Source organism: Rhincodon typus, chromosome 5, assembly GCF_021869965.1.
Source record: "Rhincodon typus isolate 14 chromosome 5, sRhiTyp1.1, whole genome shotgun sequence".
Lineage (NCBI taxonomy): Eukaryota > Metazoa > Chordata > Chondrichthyes > Orectolobiformes > Rhincodontidae > Rhincodon > Rhincodon typus.
This window is the reverse complement of record NC_063336.1, coordinates 74,686,055-74,704,177: the sequence shown is the minus strand read 5'-3', so window position 1 is coordinate 74,704,177 and position 18,123 is coordinate 74,686,055. Positions and strand designations below refer to the sequence as shown.

At 42.2% G+C, this 18,123-nt stretch overlaps 1 protein-coding gene across 6 annotated transcripts in view; it reads left to right on the top strand.

Moving 5' to 3' along the window:
• fam135a (family with sequence similarity 135 member A) overlaps nt 1–18,123 on the top strand; it is a 312,830-nt gene that overhangs the window by 158,547 nt on the left and 136,160 nt on the right. For all 6 annotated transcript variants that reach the window (XR_007262130.1, XM_048597297.1, XM_048597296.1 and 3 more), the window contains 2 exons: nt 7,867–7,940; nt 16,749–16,903. Coding sequence is in view for 5 of the 6 variants with exons in the window: in XM_048597297.1 (XP_048453254.1) it covers nt 7,867–7,940; nt 16,749–16,903 (229 nt within the window). In the remaining variant the exon portion in view is untranslated. The remainder of the gene's footprint in view (nt 1–7,866; nt 7,941–16,748; nt 16,904–18,123) is intronic.

Sequence of the window (18,123 nt, the reverse complement as noted above, 5' to 3'; positions counted from 1 at the left end):
ATTTAGTTGGATTAATTTCTTTTATTCACTCGTGGGACATGGCCTTCACTGGCTGGCCAGCATTTATTGCCCGTCCCTAGTTATCCTGGAGAAGGTGCTGGTGAGCTGCATTCTTGAGCCACTCCAGTCTTCATGCTGTAGGTTGACCCACAATGCCATTAGAGAGGGAATGCCAGGATTTTGACGCAGCAATAGTGAAGGAACAGTGATATATTTCCAAGTCAGGATGCTGAGTGGCTTGGAGAGGAGCTTGAAGGTGGTGGTTTCCCATTTATCTGCTGCTGTTGTTCTTTGAGATGGAAATGGTAATGAGTTTGGATGGTGCTGTCCAATGATTGTTGGTGAATTTCTGCAGGCATCTTGCAAATTAGACACACTGCTGCTGTTGAGTGTTGGTGGAGGAGGAAGTGGATGTTTGTGAATGTGCTACTAATGAAGTGCGCTGCTTTGTCCTGAACGATGTTGAGTTTGAGTGTCATTGAAACTGCACCCATCAGGCAAGTGGGGAGTACTCTGTCGCAATCCTGACTTAGGCCTTGTAGATGGTAGACAGGCTTTAGCAACTCAATTCCTCACAGCCATACTCTGAGCCTCTGATTTCTAATGCGGAGGAGGGGAAGCAATACTAATAAGTGGGTCTTTGATCGACAGGATGCAACGAGTGGAGTCCAACAGGGGTCGAGCTGGGAACTCAACTTTTTTTTACAATTTACAGTACATTAATGATTTAGATGAGGAAAGCCAAAGTATGATAGCTAAATTTGCAGGTGACACCCAATATAGGTAAGAATGTATGTTGTGAAGCTGACTAAGAAAGTTGCAGATGGATGTAAATAGATTGAGTGAGTAAGCAAAAATCAGTCAAATGTGGGAAAAGTTGAAATTGTTCATTTTGGCAGGAAAAATGAATAAACAGAGTAGTACTTGTGGAAAACTGAGGTGCACAGGGATTTAAGTATTTTAGTGCACGGGAAATTGAACATAAAAGACAATAATCCTGTTTCTCTCTCCGCATCTACTGCCAGTCCTGCTGAATTTCTTCAACAGCTTTTTTCAGATACAACTTCTGCAGTATTTTGACTTCTATTAAGGTAAAGATACTCTGCTTCACCTGTACAGGGCATTGGCGAGACCACATCTCTAATACTGGGCACAGTTTTGATCTCCTTATTTAAGGATGTAAATACATTGAAGACGTTCCAGAGGTGGTTTACCAGATTGATGCCTAAAATGAATCTTTGCCAGACAAGTTGGGCTTGTTCCTCTGGAATATAGAAGAGTAATAAGGCAAGGGAGTTCTTGATGAATGAGAGGATACCAGGAAGCTCAGAGAGATCTTGGGGTGTTTGTCCATGAATCCCTGAAGGGAGCAGAATAGGGTAGTTAAGAAAGCATATGGGACACTTGCCTTCATCAGTCGTGGCATAGATAATAAGAACAGGGAGGTTATGTTAGAGCTGTACAGAACTTTAGTTAGATCTCAGCTGGAGTACTCTGTGCTATTCTGGTCACCATTCGGTAGGAAAGTTGTAATTGCATTGGAGGGGATTCAGAGCACATTCACCAGGATTTTGCCTGGGATGGAGCACTTCAGCTATGAAGAGCGGCTAGATAAGTTCAGTTTGTTTTCTTTGGGGCAGAGAAGTTTAAGGCGGGGAACCTGACAGATGTGTATAAGATTATGAGGGCTTGGACAGGGTGAATTGAAAGCAGTTTAGTCAAAATAACAAAGAGGCTTAATTTTAAGGGGGAAGGCAGGTGGTTTAGAGGGGGTGTTGAGGAAATGTTTTGCATCCGGAGGGGCGTCTGGAATACGCTGCCTGGAAGTCACATGGAAAAAATATGGGAAAAATTAGCGAGAGCTACTGCACACACGTTAAGAGAGAATCATATTTCACTAACTTACTAAAGTTTATGAAGAGGTAAGAGAGTGATGTGTTGTGCGTAGACTTCCAAAAGACATTTATTACAGTGCCCCATCATTGATTTCTGAGGAAAGTTATTGGAGATGAAATAAATGGGACAGTAGCAACATGAATATAAAGTCGAGAAGTAGGAAACAAAGTGAACACTTTTCAGGTTAGAGAATGGCTTGTAATAGGGATCCCCAGGGGTCAGTTTCCCAGGGTTCTTGCTTTCCCTGACATATATTAACATTTGAGTTCATGATGTGTAGGCGACAGTTTCCAAGCTTGAGGATGTAACAAAACTTAGAAACCTTATTGACTGTGAGAACCATGTAAGGGCATTGACAAATTGGTGGAATGTGTAGGTAGTTACAGATGAAATCAATGCGGTTGAAGGTGAGTTAATAGATTTTGGTAGAAGGGACATGGAGATACAGTATAATAAAAGAATGTAAAGGAATAGAGATACCTAAGTATAGACAGGCTTAAGTTAAAGATGGAAGGACAGGTAGAATGAGTAGTTAATAAGTAAGGGCATATAAAACAGGGTTAAGGAAGTTATGCTTTCTGTAAGTTGCTGCTTTGATCTCATTTGGAATATGGCATACGTTTCTGAGCATTACACTTTAGGAAGGATGTGAACGCATTGGAAAGAGTTTTAAAGATGTTTGTGAGAATGATTGACTAGAAACTTCACTTATGAAGATAGATCAGAATGTTGGAATAAAAACAGAAATTGCTGGAAAATCTCAGCAGGTCTGGCAGTATCTGTGGAGAGAAGTCAGAGTCAACATTTCAGGTCTAGTGACCCTTCTTCAGTACTGGTGATAACTAGGAAAAGGATGATTTTTATGCAGAAGATACGGTGGGGGGGAGGAGCAGACGATAGATGGAGATGGAACCCAAAGAGAGAGAAAAACAGTTGGACAGCCAAGGATTGGATAAAGACCAGCCGAGGAGAATGAATAGCTGCTAATAGGAACTATTAGTAGCTGATAATGCGTTGTGTGTAGTAGCAGCCCATGTGATGATAAGGCCCGGTGTGTGGCGTGGGGGAGAGCATGGGGAAAGGTGCTGAAGCTCTGAAATTGTTGAACTCAGTATTAAGTCCAGAAGGTTGTAGTGTTCCCAACCTGAAAATGCTGTTGTTCCAGCTTGCACTAAACTTCACTAGAGCACTACAGCAAGCCTGAGACACGGATGTTGGATCTTGGAAAGAGAAAGGCTAAGAGAAGACTTGATAGGAATTTTCAAAATAGTGAGAGATCTGGACAGTGTAGACAGGGATTAAGCGTTCTTTCTCTTACAAAGATCAAAATTGAGAGTACGTACAGGGTAATTTGCGAGAGAAGCAAATGTGATGTAAGAAAATTTTTTTCGCATAGTGAATGATATGGGTAGAATTGCATTGCCTGGAAGTGTTGAAGGCAAATTCAATCGAATCATTAGAAGATCATTTTAATAGAAATAATATACGAGGTTATGGGGAATAGGCGGAGGTGGCACTGAGTCATAATGCTCATTCAGAGAGCTAGTGCAGATACAGTAGACAGAACAGCCTCCTTCTGCAGTATAACAACTCTATGATTCTGAAATCTGTCTGAAGTATATTCAATGACTGGCCTCCACTGCTGTCTGGTTTAGACAATTACCCTCGGAGAGAAGAAATTCCTCCTCATTGCTGTCTTAAATGGGAGATCATTTATTTGGAAACAGGGATGGCCCTGACATATTAGTAATGACTCTAGAATAGTAATTCCAGAGGCCCAAGCTATTGTTCTATGACGTTGATTCAAACCCTACCAGTACAGAGTGGAATTTGAATTCAGCTAGTAAACTTGAAATTAAAAGCTAGTCCATGGCGACTGTGAAATCATTATTGATTGTTGTAAAAATCCATCACTCATGGCCTTTTGGGATGCAAATCTGATATCCTTACCCAGTCTGACCCACACGGGCGGCACGGTGGCTCAGTGGTTAACACTGCTGCCTCACAGTGCCAGAGATCCTGGTTCAATTCCACCCTCGGGCGACTGTCTGTGTGGAGTTTGCACATTCTCCACATGTCTGTGTGGGTTTCCTCTGGGTGCTCTGGTTTCCTCCCACAGTCCAAAGATGTGCAGGTTAGGTGGATTGGCCATGCTAAATTGCCCATAGTGTTTAGGGATGTGTAGCTTAGGTGGGCTGTAAGGAGATGGATCTGGGTGGGATGCTCTAAGGGTCGGTGTGGACTTGTTGGGCCAAAGCGCCTGTTTCCACACTGTAGGGATTCTATGTGAAATGTGAAGCCACTTAGTTGTATCAACAACTGCTACAAATGCCAAATAAAGTAATGAAATCATACAAATTGCCCAGTATCATCATAGACAACAGACATGACAATGGCTCGCCCAGCCTTGTCAACACCACCAAGTCCTCCTCACTAATACCTGTGGAGCAATAGTCTAACAATTGAACTCACCTAATCATAATAGATAATGTTCCAGATGCCACCATCACCACCCAGGTCATATCCTGACTCACTGACAGATTAGACCCACCAGGTGTCCGCACAGTGATATGCTGTCAGGAAGGTGTTGCCCTGGGAAGCCTAAACAGGATTGACTGTGGACCTCATGGCATCAGGTCAAATATGGGCAAGGAAGACTCCTTCAGGTTACCACCTACTCCATCTCCTCAAACAAATGTACCTCCATGATGAACATCATTTGGAAGAAGCACTGAAGAAGCAAGAGCTCAGAATGTACTCTGGATTGTCTGCCACCGAAACTAATTCAGTAGTAGTACAACTGGCCAGCCTGGCTGAGCCTTAAACAACCTAACTGCGATACTAGATCTGCAGAAGATGGTATCCCAATCTACCTGTCACAGATGATCTATCCTTTATAGAATTGAGAGGAAAAACCACTGCACAATCCTTGTGATAACAAAGTCCAGTCTTCACATTGAAGATACTCTTCATCATGTTGTGTGACATTGTTGATACTACCACCATGCTAAATGGGATAAATTTCAAACCAGTAGTCAGCAGGAGCAGAATTGTATTCAACCAAACTGTTTAACCTTGTGACCCATCATGTTCTTTCTTCCACTGAAAATTGAACCAGAGATCCAATCCTGTTTCAGTGAAGATTATAGGAGGGCATGCAGGAGTAATGAAATGTCAACCTGGTCAAACTATGACATAGAACTACTTGCATGCCAATCAGTAAGTAACAAATGATAAACAAAGCGATTCCACACCAAGGGATCAGTTCCAAGCTCTGCAGTCCTGCCATATCCAGTTGTGAATGATGGTGAGTAATTAAACAGCTAACTAAAGGAGCAGGCTTCACAAATATCCTCATCCTCGGAAATTAGGAAACCTCGTACATCAATGGAAAAACATACAAGGGCTAAGCATTTGCATCCATCTTCAGCCGCAAGTGGTAAATGGATGATCCTTTCCTGAGATCAACAGCATCACAGATGCTGGTCTTAAGGCAATTAGATTCATCCCATGTGATATCGAGAAACGAGTAATTCAGCTATTGTCTCCCCACAGTCTGTCCACTATCTTTAAGGCACAAGTTAAAAGTCAGGTGAATGCTTTGTTTGCTTGAATGTGTGCAACTCTAACAAAATTCAAGCCCCTTTACACCATCCAGGACAAAGCAGCTTACTTGATTAGTACCTATCACTAATATGCACTCTCTCCATCACTGATCCTGGTCTCTGTGATGTGTACCTTCTACAAGATGCGCTGCTGCAACTCACCCAGGCTCCTTCCACAGCACCTTACAAACCTCTGACACCTCTTCCTAGAAGGTGTCTCACTAACTTGATTGAGATTTTTGAAGAAGTAATGAAGAGGATTGATGAGGGCAGAGTGGTGGATGTGATGTATATGGACTCCAGTAAGGTATTGGACAGAGTTCCTCGTGGTAGACTGGTTGGCAAGGTTACAGCATATGGAATACAGGAAGAACTAGCCATTTGGATACAGAACTGGCTCGAAGGTAGAAGGCAGAGGGTGGTGGTGTAGAGTTGTTTTTCAGACTGGAGGCCTACACCAGCGGTGTGCCACAAGGATTGGTGCTGGGTCCACCGCTTTTCGTCATTTCTATAAATGATTTGGATGTTAGTACAGTAGGTGGTATGGTTAGTAAGGTTGCAGATGGCAGATTTATTAATGTAAATAAATTTGGCATGCTGCATTTTGGAAAGGCAGATCAAGGCAGGACTTATACACTTAATGATAAGGTCCTGGGGAGTGTTGCTGAACAAAGAGACTTTGAAGTACAGGTTCATAGTTCCTAGAAAGTAGAGTCCCAGGTAGACAGGATAGTGAAGGAGGCGTTTGGTATGCTTGCCTTTATTGATCAGTGCATTGAATATAGGAGTTGGGAAGTCATGTTGCGGCTGTCTAGGAGATCGGTTAGATAATTACTGCATGCAGTTCTGGTCTCACTGCTGTACGAAGGATGTTGTGTAACTTGGTTCAGAAAATATTTACAAGGATGTTGCCAGGGTTGGAGGATTTGAGCTGTAGGGAGAGGCTAAACAGGCTGGGGCTATTTTCCCTGGAGTGTGGGATGCTGAGGGATGACCTTCCAGAGGTTTATAAAATCATGAGGGGCATGATTAGGGTGAATAGCCAAGGTCTTTTCCCTGGGGTGTGGGAGTCCAAACCTAGAGGGCATAGGTTTAAGGTAAGAGGGGAAAGATTTAAAAGGGACCTAAAGGTCAAGTTTTTTACGCAGAGGATGGTGCGTGTATAGAATGAGCTGCCAGAGGAGGTGGTGGAGACTGGTGCAATTACAACGTTTAAAAGGCATCTGGATAGGCATATGAATAGGAAGGGTTTAGAGGGATATGGGCCAAATTCGGGCAAATAGGCCTAAATTAATTTAAGATATCTGGTCGGCATGGACGAGTTGGACTGAAGGGTCTGTTTCCATGTTGTATAGCTCTCTGACTCTGAGGACAAGGGCAACAGTTGCATGGGACCACCACCATTTGCAAGTTCCCATCCTAGCCACACATCATCCTTGCTTGGGAATTTATGTTCCTTCAGTGTCTCTGGGTCAAAATCCTGGAACTCCCTTCCTAACAGCATTGAGAATCTATCTACACCCCAGGAAGTTAGTGTTTCAAGAAGACCACTACCTTTACAAGGGAAGTTGAAGATGGGCAGTACGTGCTGGCCTTACCAATGATGCCCAAATTCCAAAATTGAATTCTAAAAACACCCTCTCGACCCTTCTATGTAACAGTTTTTTCAGCTGTCCTCACATTTCATGCATGGTTGTTATTAGAAACTAATAAATAATTTGTAAGCTCCATTAATTTGTTGTCGATCTTTGTAATGTTGCAATTCATAACTGACAAAAGAGGGAGGTAATATAAAGTCTGAGGTTAATATGTTCAAAGTTTCAATATTACCCTAGATTTTCATTCTGTTTGTGGACTTTAGCGTCATTTGATTTAATCTTGACCCCTTCTTTAACTTCTTGCAGCCATGTTATGTTATTAATCTACATTCAACTGCTTTCTATATTTGTTTAAGTCAGTTACCTAAAGATGTATTCCTGACAACAGAATCATTTTCTCTACAGTTTCCTGTTATGTACTCATGGTTGTCATCTGCACATTTGAGTACTTTGCTCACAGTAACATTGTGTAGGTTACAGTGTATTAAGGTCAACCTCAGGTTTCCTATTGGTAATATGTCTCTCATCTGAAAGCTTCTTAATTGATGGCTATTGTTCTTTTGAAATAGATTTCTCCAGTACCTGTTCACTGTCTAATTTGTGGCCCCTCATTCCATTATTCATCTATGATGCAGTTTGTTACCAAAAGCATTTTGTTGAATATTTATTGTGCAGAACTGAAACTTGGAATTTTTGGCATCTAATTTACAAAATTTACTGAAATTTTGGCTGTATTTGTTCCCTTCCTCTTCCATCCAATTGGATAGGTAAGAAGATTTTCAGAAGCTTTTTTCTGCATTGAACACCCTAGACAAGCGGCGCTAGCATATCAGGAATTGCAGTAAGTAATTATGAACTTAAAGATAAGGCAAGAGAACAATAGCCAGGTTTTAATTTTATTAGAAAATAACAACCTTTTCACTTTGGGTGAAAAGATTTCCTCTATATTCTACATGTTGTGCAGTTACAGTTAGTAAATGCTAATATTTATTTTCAATAACTAGTATCGCAAGTGGATTAGTTCTGCTTTAAAAAAAATACAGGTGTAATCTTAATGCAAGATTTTTTCAGTGTAATCCATCACTTGATGAAATAATTAGCACTCATGAGTTCAACAGATACTACTTTAAAGATTCCATCATTCAGTGCTAAGTGGCACAGTGGCTCAGTGATTAGCACTGCTGCCTCACAGCGCCTGGGACCCGGGTTCAATTCCACCCTCGGGCGACTGTCTGTGGAGTTGGCACATTCTCCCTGCGTCTGCGTGGATTTCCTCCGGGTGCTCCGGTTTCCTCCCACAGTCCAAAGATGTGCAGGCTAGGTGGATTGGCCATGCTAAATTGCCCATAGTATTTAGGGATGTGTAGATTAGGTGGATTATAGGGGAATGGGTCTGGGTGGGATGCTGTGGGGATCGGTGTGGACTCTAGTTTGTGGGTGGCGTTTGGAAGGTGGTGGTGTTTGTTTGTAGAGCATCTGCACTCTGTACATGACAAACAACAAAACCTTTGGGGCACGAAACATTTTGACCCCCCCGCCCCCCTTGGGTGACCTGTCTGTCATGGGCCGCCTCCAGTGTCACAATGATGCCACCCACAAACTGGAGGAGCAGCACCTCGGGAGCCTATAGCCTGATGGCCTAAATGTGGATTTTACCAGTTTCAAAATCTCCCCACCCCTGGCCTCATCCCATGACAAACCCTCCCTCTCACCTCACCTCCTTGACCTGACACAACCTGTCCATCATCTCTCCCACCTATCTGCCACTCCCACCTCACTGACCAATCTGGACTACTGCCTACATGCACTCACCTATCGCCATCCCACCTACCTTTCCTGGCCCCATCCCTCCTCTCTATTTATTTCTGAGCTCCCCTCCCCCTCCCCATTTCTGAAGAAGGGTCCTGACCAGAAACATCAGCTTTCCTGTTCCTCTGATGCTGCCTGGCCTCCTGTGTTCCTCCAGCTCCACATGTTGTTATCTCTGACTCCAGTATCTGCAGTTCTTGCTATCTCAGTATTTTTAGGTCAGATTTGCTGTGCAGATCAGAGATTCTGAATGCTGCAGAGGGCACAAGCCCTTCACTCCCCTTCCTTCTAACACAGTTGTGTGTGTACTTTGAGTCTTCTAACCATGGTTTCACAATGTTGACTTTTACTGAATTCAGGGGATCTAAACCATTGTAGAGATCATTCATGTCATTGTTCTGATTTAAGATCTGAATCAATTGGATTGGCAAGGATAAAGATATTGCATCATTATTGCTAAAGATAAGCTGGTTCTATTCATCAGTCTGTGATTCTCTAGCCATTTAGGAAATGCATTCAAAAATAGATATTTTTAGGCCTGATGGACTAATTCTATTTTGAATGCCAGGAACAGTTTTTTTCCGTAAGTACTCTATCCTGATCTTCCATGTTCTGGTTGAAAGTTCATAGCATTTCAATCATTCTTGCCAGAAAGAAGCAGGTGCGGTAAACATGTGGTTTCCCAGGGATTATTGGTTTTTTCATACACAGAGGCTATTAATTGTACCCCATGTTGTCTTTACAGCATTCACATGTCATAGAAATTGAAAAGGATCCATGTTCTCAAAAATCCAGCTCATGCTCTGCCATCATTTTGTTGTGATTCCCTTTGCCAGTTGCATTTGGCACCACCGCAAACCGAAAAGTGGCTGTTGAACAGTATGAATTATTCTGTTACGATGTGATTTGAGGTTGGTTGGCTCGCCAAGCTGGTTTGTTGTTTCGCATACGTTTCATTACTGTGCTTGGTAACATCTTCAGTGCAGCCTCTGATGAAGCGTCGGTGTGTTTTCCCGCCTGGTTTTTAAACTCTGGGGTCCATTGAGATGGATTGCCTCACTTCCGGTTTTCCTTCATAGTGGAGTGTAGATGGGGTCGAGTTCAATGTGTTTATTAATAGCATGCTTCATGGAGTGCCATGCTTCCAGGAATTCTCATGCTTGTCTCTGCCTAGCCTGTCCCAGGATCTTGTTGTTGTCCCAGTCAAAGTTGTGGTTCTCCTTGTCCATGTGGATTGAGATGAGCGAGTACTGGTCGTGTCTTTTTGTAGCCAGTTGGTGTTCATGTACTGTTGTTGTTCATGTACTGTTGTTGTTAGTTTCCTTCCTATTTGTCCAATGTAATGTTTCTCGCAGTCTCTGCAGGGGATTTTGTAGATGACCTTGGTCCTGTCCATGGCGGGGAGTGGGTCCTTAGTTGGGGTGAGCAGTTGTCGTAGGGTTGACGTGGGCTTGTGTGCCAGTCTGATGCCCAGCGGTCGTAGGAGTCTTGTGATGAGTTCTGACATGGTCCTGATGTAGGGTAGTGTGATAAGCGTGTTGGGGCCTGTAGAATCTTTCTGATGCTGTTCGTTTAGGCATTTCTGACCCAGTTCTTTGGCTATCCATTATCCTTGAACACTTGGAAGAGGTATTCTTCTTCCTCTTGGCGTAGTTCCGTGTTGCTGCAGTGTGTTGTTGCCCTTTTAAATAGTGTTCGCATGCAGCTTTGTTTGTGTGTGCTGGGATGGTTACTATTGAAGTTCAATACCTGGTCTGTGTGTGTGGCTTTTCTGTGTACTTTCGTTTGCAGTTTCCCATTTGTCTTGCGTTCTACCATGACGTCCAGGAATGGGAGCTGTTTGTTCTTCTCCTCCTCTCTGGTGAATCTTATTCCGATGAGGGTGGTGTTTATAAGTTTGTGTGTCTCTTCTAATTTGGTCCGTTTAATGATGCCAAAGGTGTTGTCTGCGTAGTGTATCCTCAGTTTAGGTTGGATTTGCGGAAGGGCAGTCCTTTCCAGTCTTTGCATCACTGCTTCTGCTATGAGTCCGGAGATAGGTGATCCCATGGGTGTCCTGTTGATTTGCTCGTATGTTTGGCCGTTGAAGGTGAAGTGAGTGGTGAGGCATAGGTCCAATAGTTTGAGCATGTTGTCCTTGGAGATGATTTCACTGGGGTCATGTTCTTGTTCAAGTATTGTTGTCATTGTTTCCCTTGCTAGTGGTATGTCTATTGATGTGAATAGGGCAGTGACATCAAACGATATTGTGGTCTCTTCATCCTCTATCTTTATGTTTCTGATGGAGTTGAGGAATTCTTGGGCTGAGTGGATAGAGTAGGATGACTTGTTGACTTAGGTGCCTGAGCCTTCTTTGTAGTTCTTTGGCTAATCTGTGTGATGGAGTGCCTGGTAGGGAGACTATGGGTCTGAGGGGGACTTCCGGCTTGTGCACTTTAGGGAGGCCGTAGAATCGGGGTGTGTTGGTTCCTTTGGGTTTCCTTCTTCAAAAGTCTGTTTTGTTGATCTGTCCTGTTTATTTAAGTCTTTGTAGCGTGTAGAGGATTTTGTTGCCTAGTTGCGGTGTCTGGTCAGTTTGTATTGGCCGGTATGTGTTTTCATCGGTGAGCAGGGCTTGTGCCTTAGAGATGTAGTCCCTTTTATTCATTATCACTGTCATGCGCCCTTTGTCTGCAGGTAGTATTGTGATATTCTTGTCCTTCTTTAATCCGTCCAGGGCTTGTCTTTCCCATGTGTTGAGTTCACTCATTCTGGTTAGTGTCGGGCCTACTGTCTGTCATATAGTTTGTTGTGTTTCTTCGTTGATATTGTTGGTATTTTGTGTGGCTTCCAGTGTAGCTAGGAATTCCGTTTTGTTGGCGTCCCTGTAGTTGTAGTTCAGTCCTCGGGTGAGAACGGCTTTTTCCGTGTCTGTCTGTTTCCTGTCAGAGAGGTTTCTTATCCATGTGTCTGTTCTGTTGTTGTCGTTTTTGTGGGTAAGTGTGGCTAGCTTGTCTTGCAGGTTCTGTCTTTTCTTGGCTCTTGTGGTCTGTTGGCTGATGTTAATTGCTCGTTCCATGTCAGTTGTCGAGTCTTGATTGGTATCTTCCTGGAATAACGTTTTTTGGCGTGTAATTTCTCTGTTGTATTTGTGGAGCCGGTTGCATGTGTCGTTTATGATTACTCTTGCCATCTTTGTTCAAGGATAATGGATATCCAAAGAACTGAGTCAGAAGATGCCTACACGAACAGCATCAGAAAGATTCTACATGCCCTGACATAATCATCACACTACCCTACATCAGGAACACGTCGGAACTTGCCACAAGACTCCTACGACCGCTCGGCATCAGAGTGGCACACAAGCCCACGACACCTGCTCACCCGAACTAAGGACCCATTCCCCGCCATGGACAGGACCAAGGTCATCTACAAAATCCCCTGCAGAGACTGCGAGAAACACTACATCGGACAAACAGGAAGAAAACTAACTAACAGCAGGGTACGCGAACACCAACTGGCTACAAAAAGACACGACCAGTACTCACTCATCTCAATCCACATGGACAAGGAGAACCACGACTTTGACTGGGACAACATCAAGATCCTGGGACAGGCTAGGCAGAGACGAGCACGAGAATTCCTGGAAGCATGGCACTCCATGAAGCATGCTATTAATAAACACGCTGAACTCGACCCCATATACATTCCACTACGAAGGAAAACCGGAAGTGAGGCAATTCATCTCATTGGACCCCAGAGTTTAGAAACCAGGCGGGAAAACACACCGACCCTTCATCGGAGGCTGCACTGAGGATGTTACCAAGCACAGTAATGAAACGTCTGCGAAACAACAAACCAGCTAGGCGAGCCAACCAACCTCAACACCCGTAACTCGAGCTACAGATCTACTCCAAAACCTTAGATGTGATTGACATGCCAGTCCTAGCTTGATGTATGCAAATTTGGCCACTTTACATTGAGTTTCTGAATCCAGGTTACTGGCATGAATTGAAAACAGTAGAATTCAAAATTAGTTTGTGACTGACCACAGAATGTGCTGCTCGTGCAGTATTCAGTATTCTCAGATGATTGGCAACCAGTCCAACAGTTCTTGAAAGGACACTTGGAACATAAACATAAATATTTTATTTGGCTGATTATGTTGAATTTACAGTTCTTTTCCTCTCCTCTGCCCTTACTTGTTTCTGCCAGCGACAAAATTGTGTGCTACTGATTTAAGCATATTATTTGAAATGCAGCTGAAAGCTACACAGCTGTTAATTGGCGTTAATTGGCATCATTTCACATCACAGGTCTTTGGTTCACTGATGTGGTTCTTTTACATGTAAAGGCATTGTTTAGCTTGCATCCAGTTTCTTATTTCATTATATCTCTGCACCTAAGTCAGAAGTAGTGCTGAGCACAAAAGAAAAAGCTGATATTCAACTGCATTGTTGAAGCTGCTATCCGTCAAATAACGCGTTAAACTAAGATTCTGTCTGCCTATTCAGGTGAATTTAAAAGATCCAATGCACTGTTTTAAGAAAAACCTGGGGATTTAAAAACTCTATCACATTGCTGTTTGTGGGACCTTCCACTGCATAAATTGGCTGTTACAATATATTATATATTATTTGGCTGTTTCTATGTTACAGCAATGGCTACGTGACTAAATTGGTTGTCAAGTGCTTAGGGTAGTGAAAGATGTTACGTAAATTTATAGTCTTTCTTTCATTGATTTAACTCATCTGAAATTCTGATTTCTTCCTTCCATTTTGCTTCCATGCCATATCTGCATGCTGTACTAATTTTCTGTCACTCTCTCAGTATTCCTCAAAAGTTTTGATTTTAAAATTTTTTGAGATGTGAACTTAGTAGCAAGGCCAGCTTTTCTTAGCCATCCTTAATTGCCCATGAGAAGGTGCTGGTGCCTTGAGCCACTGCAGTCCGTCTGGTGCATGTACATTTAAATGTTCCTAGAAGAGGAGGATTTTGACTGACAGTGAAGAAGTGGCAGTATAGTTTCAAGTCAGAATGGTGTGTTATTTGGAGGAAAACGTCAGGCAATGGTGTTCCCACGCATCTACTGCCCTTGTCTTTCTAGGTGGTAGAGGTCACAGTTGGACGGTATTGTCAGAAGAGTCTTGATGATTGCTGCAGTACATCTTGCACAGAAACCAAAACTACTGCCACTGGCAAGTAGTGGATATTAAAAGTTGTTGGATGGGGTACTGATCAAGCTGGCTGCTTTGCCCTGAATGGTGTTAAGCTACTAATGTTGTTGCAGCTGCACGCAGCTCAGTAAATTGGAGTAGTTTATTACAACCCTGAATTGTGCTGTGTAAATGGTTGACAGGCTTTGAGGAGTTGGGAGGCAAGGTACGTTATTCAAATTCACTCATGGGATGTGGGTGTTGCTGGCTGGGCCAGCATTTATTGCACCTAAATAGTTGCCCTTGAGAAGGTAGTGGTATACTGCCTTCTTGAACTGCTGCAAGTTCATATGTAGGTAGATCCACAAAGCCGTTAGGGAGGAAATTTGGAATTTTGAGCCAACAACATTGAAGGAACGACAATATATTTTCTAACCAGGATGGGGAGTGGCTTGGAGGGCTACTTGGGGGAGATAGTGTTCCCATGTGTTCTATGCCCTTCTCCGTCTAAATTGTAGTGGTCTTATGGTTGAAAGTGATATCTAGGGATTTGTGATGAATTGTATCTTGTAGATGGTCCAGACTGCTGCTACTGAGCATCAATTTTGGAGGAAGTGGATGTTTGTGGAAGGGGTACCAATAAGCAAGCTGCTTTGTCCTGGATGGTGTTAGGATCCTTGAGGGAATCTTAAGGGAATGAGGCTAACTGGATTGCTATGCAGAGAGCTGACAATGGATCACGGGCTAAATGGCTTTCTCTGTTATAATTCTTGAGTTCTACAATGTATGATAATGTACAATACATAATCTCGAAATGCAAAAGGCAGTTTGGCCGATTGTGTCTGTGTAGGCTTATTAAAGGAGCTGTTAGTCATATAAAGTACTTAAGGTTTTGTTTATTCAGGGTATTATATGGCATTGAAGTGTATTGATTTAAGCTATCTTTTGAATTTAAATAGGAGTATTTGTTAGATCGCATATTTTTCGATGAGCGTCTGAGTCACGGGGTGGATTCCTGGTGACCTCTATTTGCTAGTTACATCATTTGGAACAAAGGCACAGCAGTAAAAAAAAGGCGTGAAGGCACACCAGCTTCAGAATGTCTTTATCTTATACATTTTAACTGAGTGCACATGCCTCCCCCACCCCCTGATTATTATTGGTCAGTGGAGCTGATTTGTCACTCAGTGATTGGTTCCCTTGTGCAGCATCTTAATTGAGATGGACAGGCTCCTGGCCCATTCACAGTCCTTCATGATGCCCTTGAGGCTTTTCACAATGGTTACTGTCATAGAGTTATACAGCATGGAAAGAGACCCTTCAGTGCAACCAGTCCATGTCGAACATAATTCCAAACTAACCTAGTCCCACCTGCCTGCTCCTGGACCCCAACCCTCCAAACCTTTTCTATTCAAGTACTTATCCAGATATCTTTTAAACATTGTAATTGAACCCGCATCCTCCCCTTTCTCAGAAAGTTCATTCCACACGCGAATCACCCGCTGTGTCAAAAAAAATTGCTTCATGTCTTTTTTAAAATTTCTCTTCTCCTTTTACCTTAAAAATGTACCCCCTTGTCTTGAAATCCCCCAAACTAGAGAAGAGACGACTACCATTAATTCTATCTATATCTCTCATTATTTTATAAATTCCTATTGGGTTGCCTCTCAACCTCTTATGCTCCAGTGAGAAAAGTCCCAGCCTATGCAGCCTTTCTTTATAACTCAAACCTTCCATACTTGTTAACAACCTGGTAAACCTATTCTGAACTCTCTCTCCTGCTTGATAATATCCTTCCTGTAATTGGGCAACCAGAATTGGATGCAGTATTCCTGTCCAAATATCATTTGCCGGAACTGCCAATTTATTAGATCAGGAATTTTAGATATCTCGTTACAGGGAAAACAAAAGCATATTGATTTTTGATCAGTTCCAACAATGTTATATGGTTCAGCTAAAAAGTTGTCATTCAATTCACATTGCAATGTATGAAGCAAGTGAGAGAGAGAGACAAACTGTTCATGCCGCGCTTGCTAACTAATTGTTAACCATTTGTGGTCTGGTTTGAATCCTTTTATGAACTATAATCTATAATTATTGATTAAACAACTAATTAGTGTGAGGTGGTCTAATGTGTTGTTCAAATACTATCTTTCATGTTAGCTGCAAATGTTAAATGTTTTATCTATTGCTTACAGAGTTGAATCAAATGTCAAATGTTGTTATCTTGTCTTTAGCTTCAAATGTTCTATGGCTTACAGAGTTGCTATTGTTCTACTTGTTAAACATTTTATCTGTATCTTCTTCTGCATCAGTTGCAACCTCGAAAATGTTGCTGTCCGCAATAGTTGTGGGCAGCCATCACAGTCATTTTGTGTACTCAGTTATGGGCAGCCCTAACAACTGTGAAACCTTTTTTTTTGCATTAATTTTATAGAAGTTCATCTTGACTTGCTAACATTGCTATTCATATGATTTAAACTTAAGTTTAATCATTTCCATTTTTAGACTTTGGAGATAAATAGTTATGTTGTAAGGACACAGACCCATTTTGCATGTAGTACAGCACTGTTTCACAAAATGGTTTGAACATTATATTTGCCAAATATGCAGAGTTTGATAACCAAACAAAAATTGCTTTTTCAGTGACCTGCAATATATGGCTCTTTGCAATTTAACATATAAATTTTTTGGGTAATTTTCAGTGCACAAAGTCATGCACAGATGGCTGCAGCTGTAAAGAATTCTACGTATTTCAGTTCTCTTCCATCTCTCCCTGTGGAATGTGTAGAATTAGATGGAGACTTCAGCTCACTGCCCATTATCTTTGAGGATCGATATCTGGATTCTGTTCCAGAAGGTAAAATAAAGTTTCAGTTCCGCAGATATTTTCAGTTGGCTGCATTGTTTTCCAGTATTTCAGAACAATGGTTTGCATCCCCTATTCTCATCTATCTAACCATAGTCAGAATATCACTTCCAGTAACTTCTCTTCCCACTGTTACCTCAAGGTTCCATCCAAATTTTCATTTGCGTGTTACTACTCCGCAGCATTATCCAATAGCATATTGTCAGTATGTTCACATGTACATCAACAACATCCAGCTTTTCATTACTATCCTCCTCTTAATTCATCCACTGTAACCAAGTTATCAAATTGCTTGTCTGACATCCAGCAGAGCCGAAAATTTCTTGCAATTAAGTCTTGGTAGAGCAAGACCATGGTCTTTCTTCCATACTGTAAACTCCTTGTGAATGTCTTTATTCCTCTCTTGACAAATGTTTGAGCAAATGAATAAGGAGCAGGAGCTGCTTTGCTGTTTGAAAGATCAAATCTGATTGTGGCCTCAATTCTACTTCCCTTTCTCCCTCCAGTGTTATTTGAATCCCTTGTCATACAAGAATCTCTCTAACTTGGCCTTAAGTGTATTTAGTGATCCTGCCTCCATTGCAAACTGGGATAGAGAATAGCATAGACTAATGACTCCAGACAGTAAAAGTAAATCCCATCTCCATTTTAAATGGAGACCTCTTGTTTTTAAACTGTGTACCAAAGTTCTAGTCCCTCCCATAAGAAGAAATATCATCCCAGCATCCACCCTGTCAAATCCCAACTACATCTTAAAAGTTTTAAAAAGATCAATTCTCATTCTTTTAAGCTTCATTAATTACAAGCCCAACCTGTCCAACTTTCCTCATTCGACAATCCCTTCATTCCAGGGATCATTCAAGTGAGAACAGGTCACTATTTTGATGACAGTGATGGATCAATTCTGGTTAGCCGGGGTGGGAGGGTGGTGGTAGTGCTAGTGTTAGAAGGTTTGCAGAGGGTATAGCTGGAAGTATGGGATTTCAAATACAAATTATTGAATGGTGGAGCAGGCTGGAGAGACCAACTGGTTGTCTTCTGCTCCTATTTCATATGTTTCCCCAATATGCTTCTATTGCAACTACATCTTTTCTCAAGTAAAAAGACCAAATTGTAAACATTTCTCCAAATGTGGTCTCACCAACACCCTGTACAATTGTAGCAAGAGATAACAAGGTGTAGTGCTGGATGAACACAGCAGGCCAAGCAGC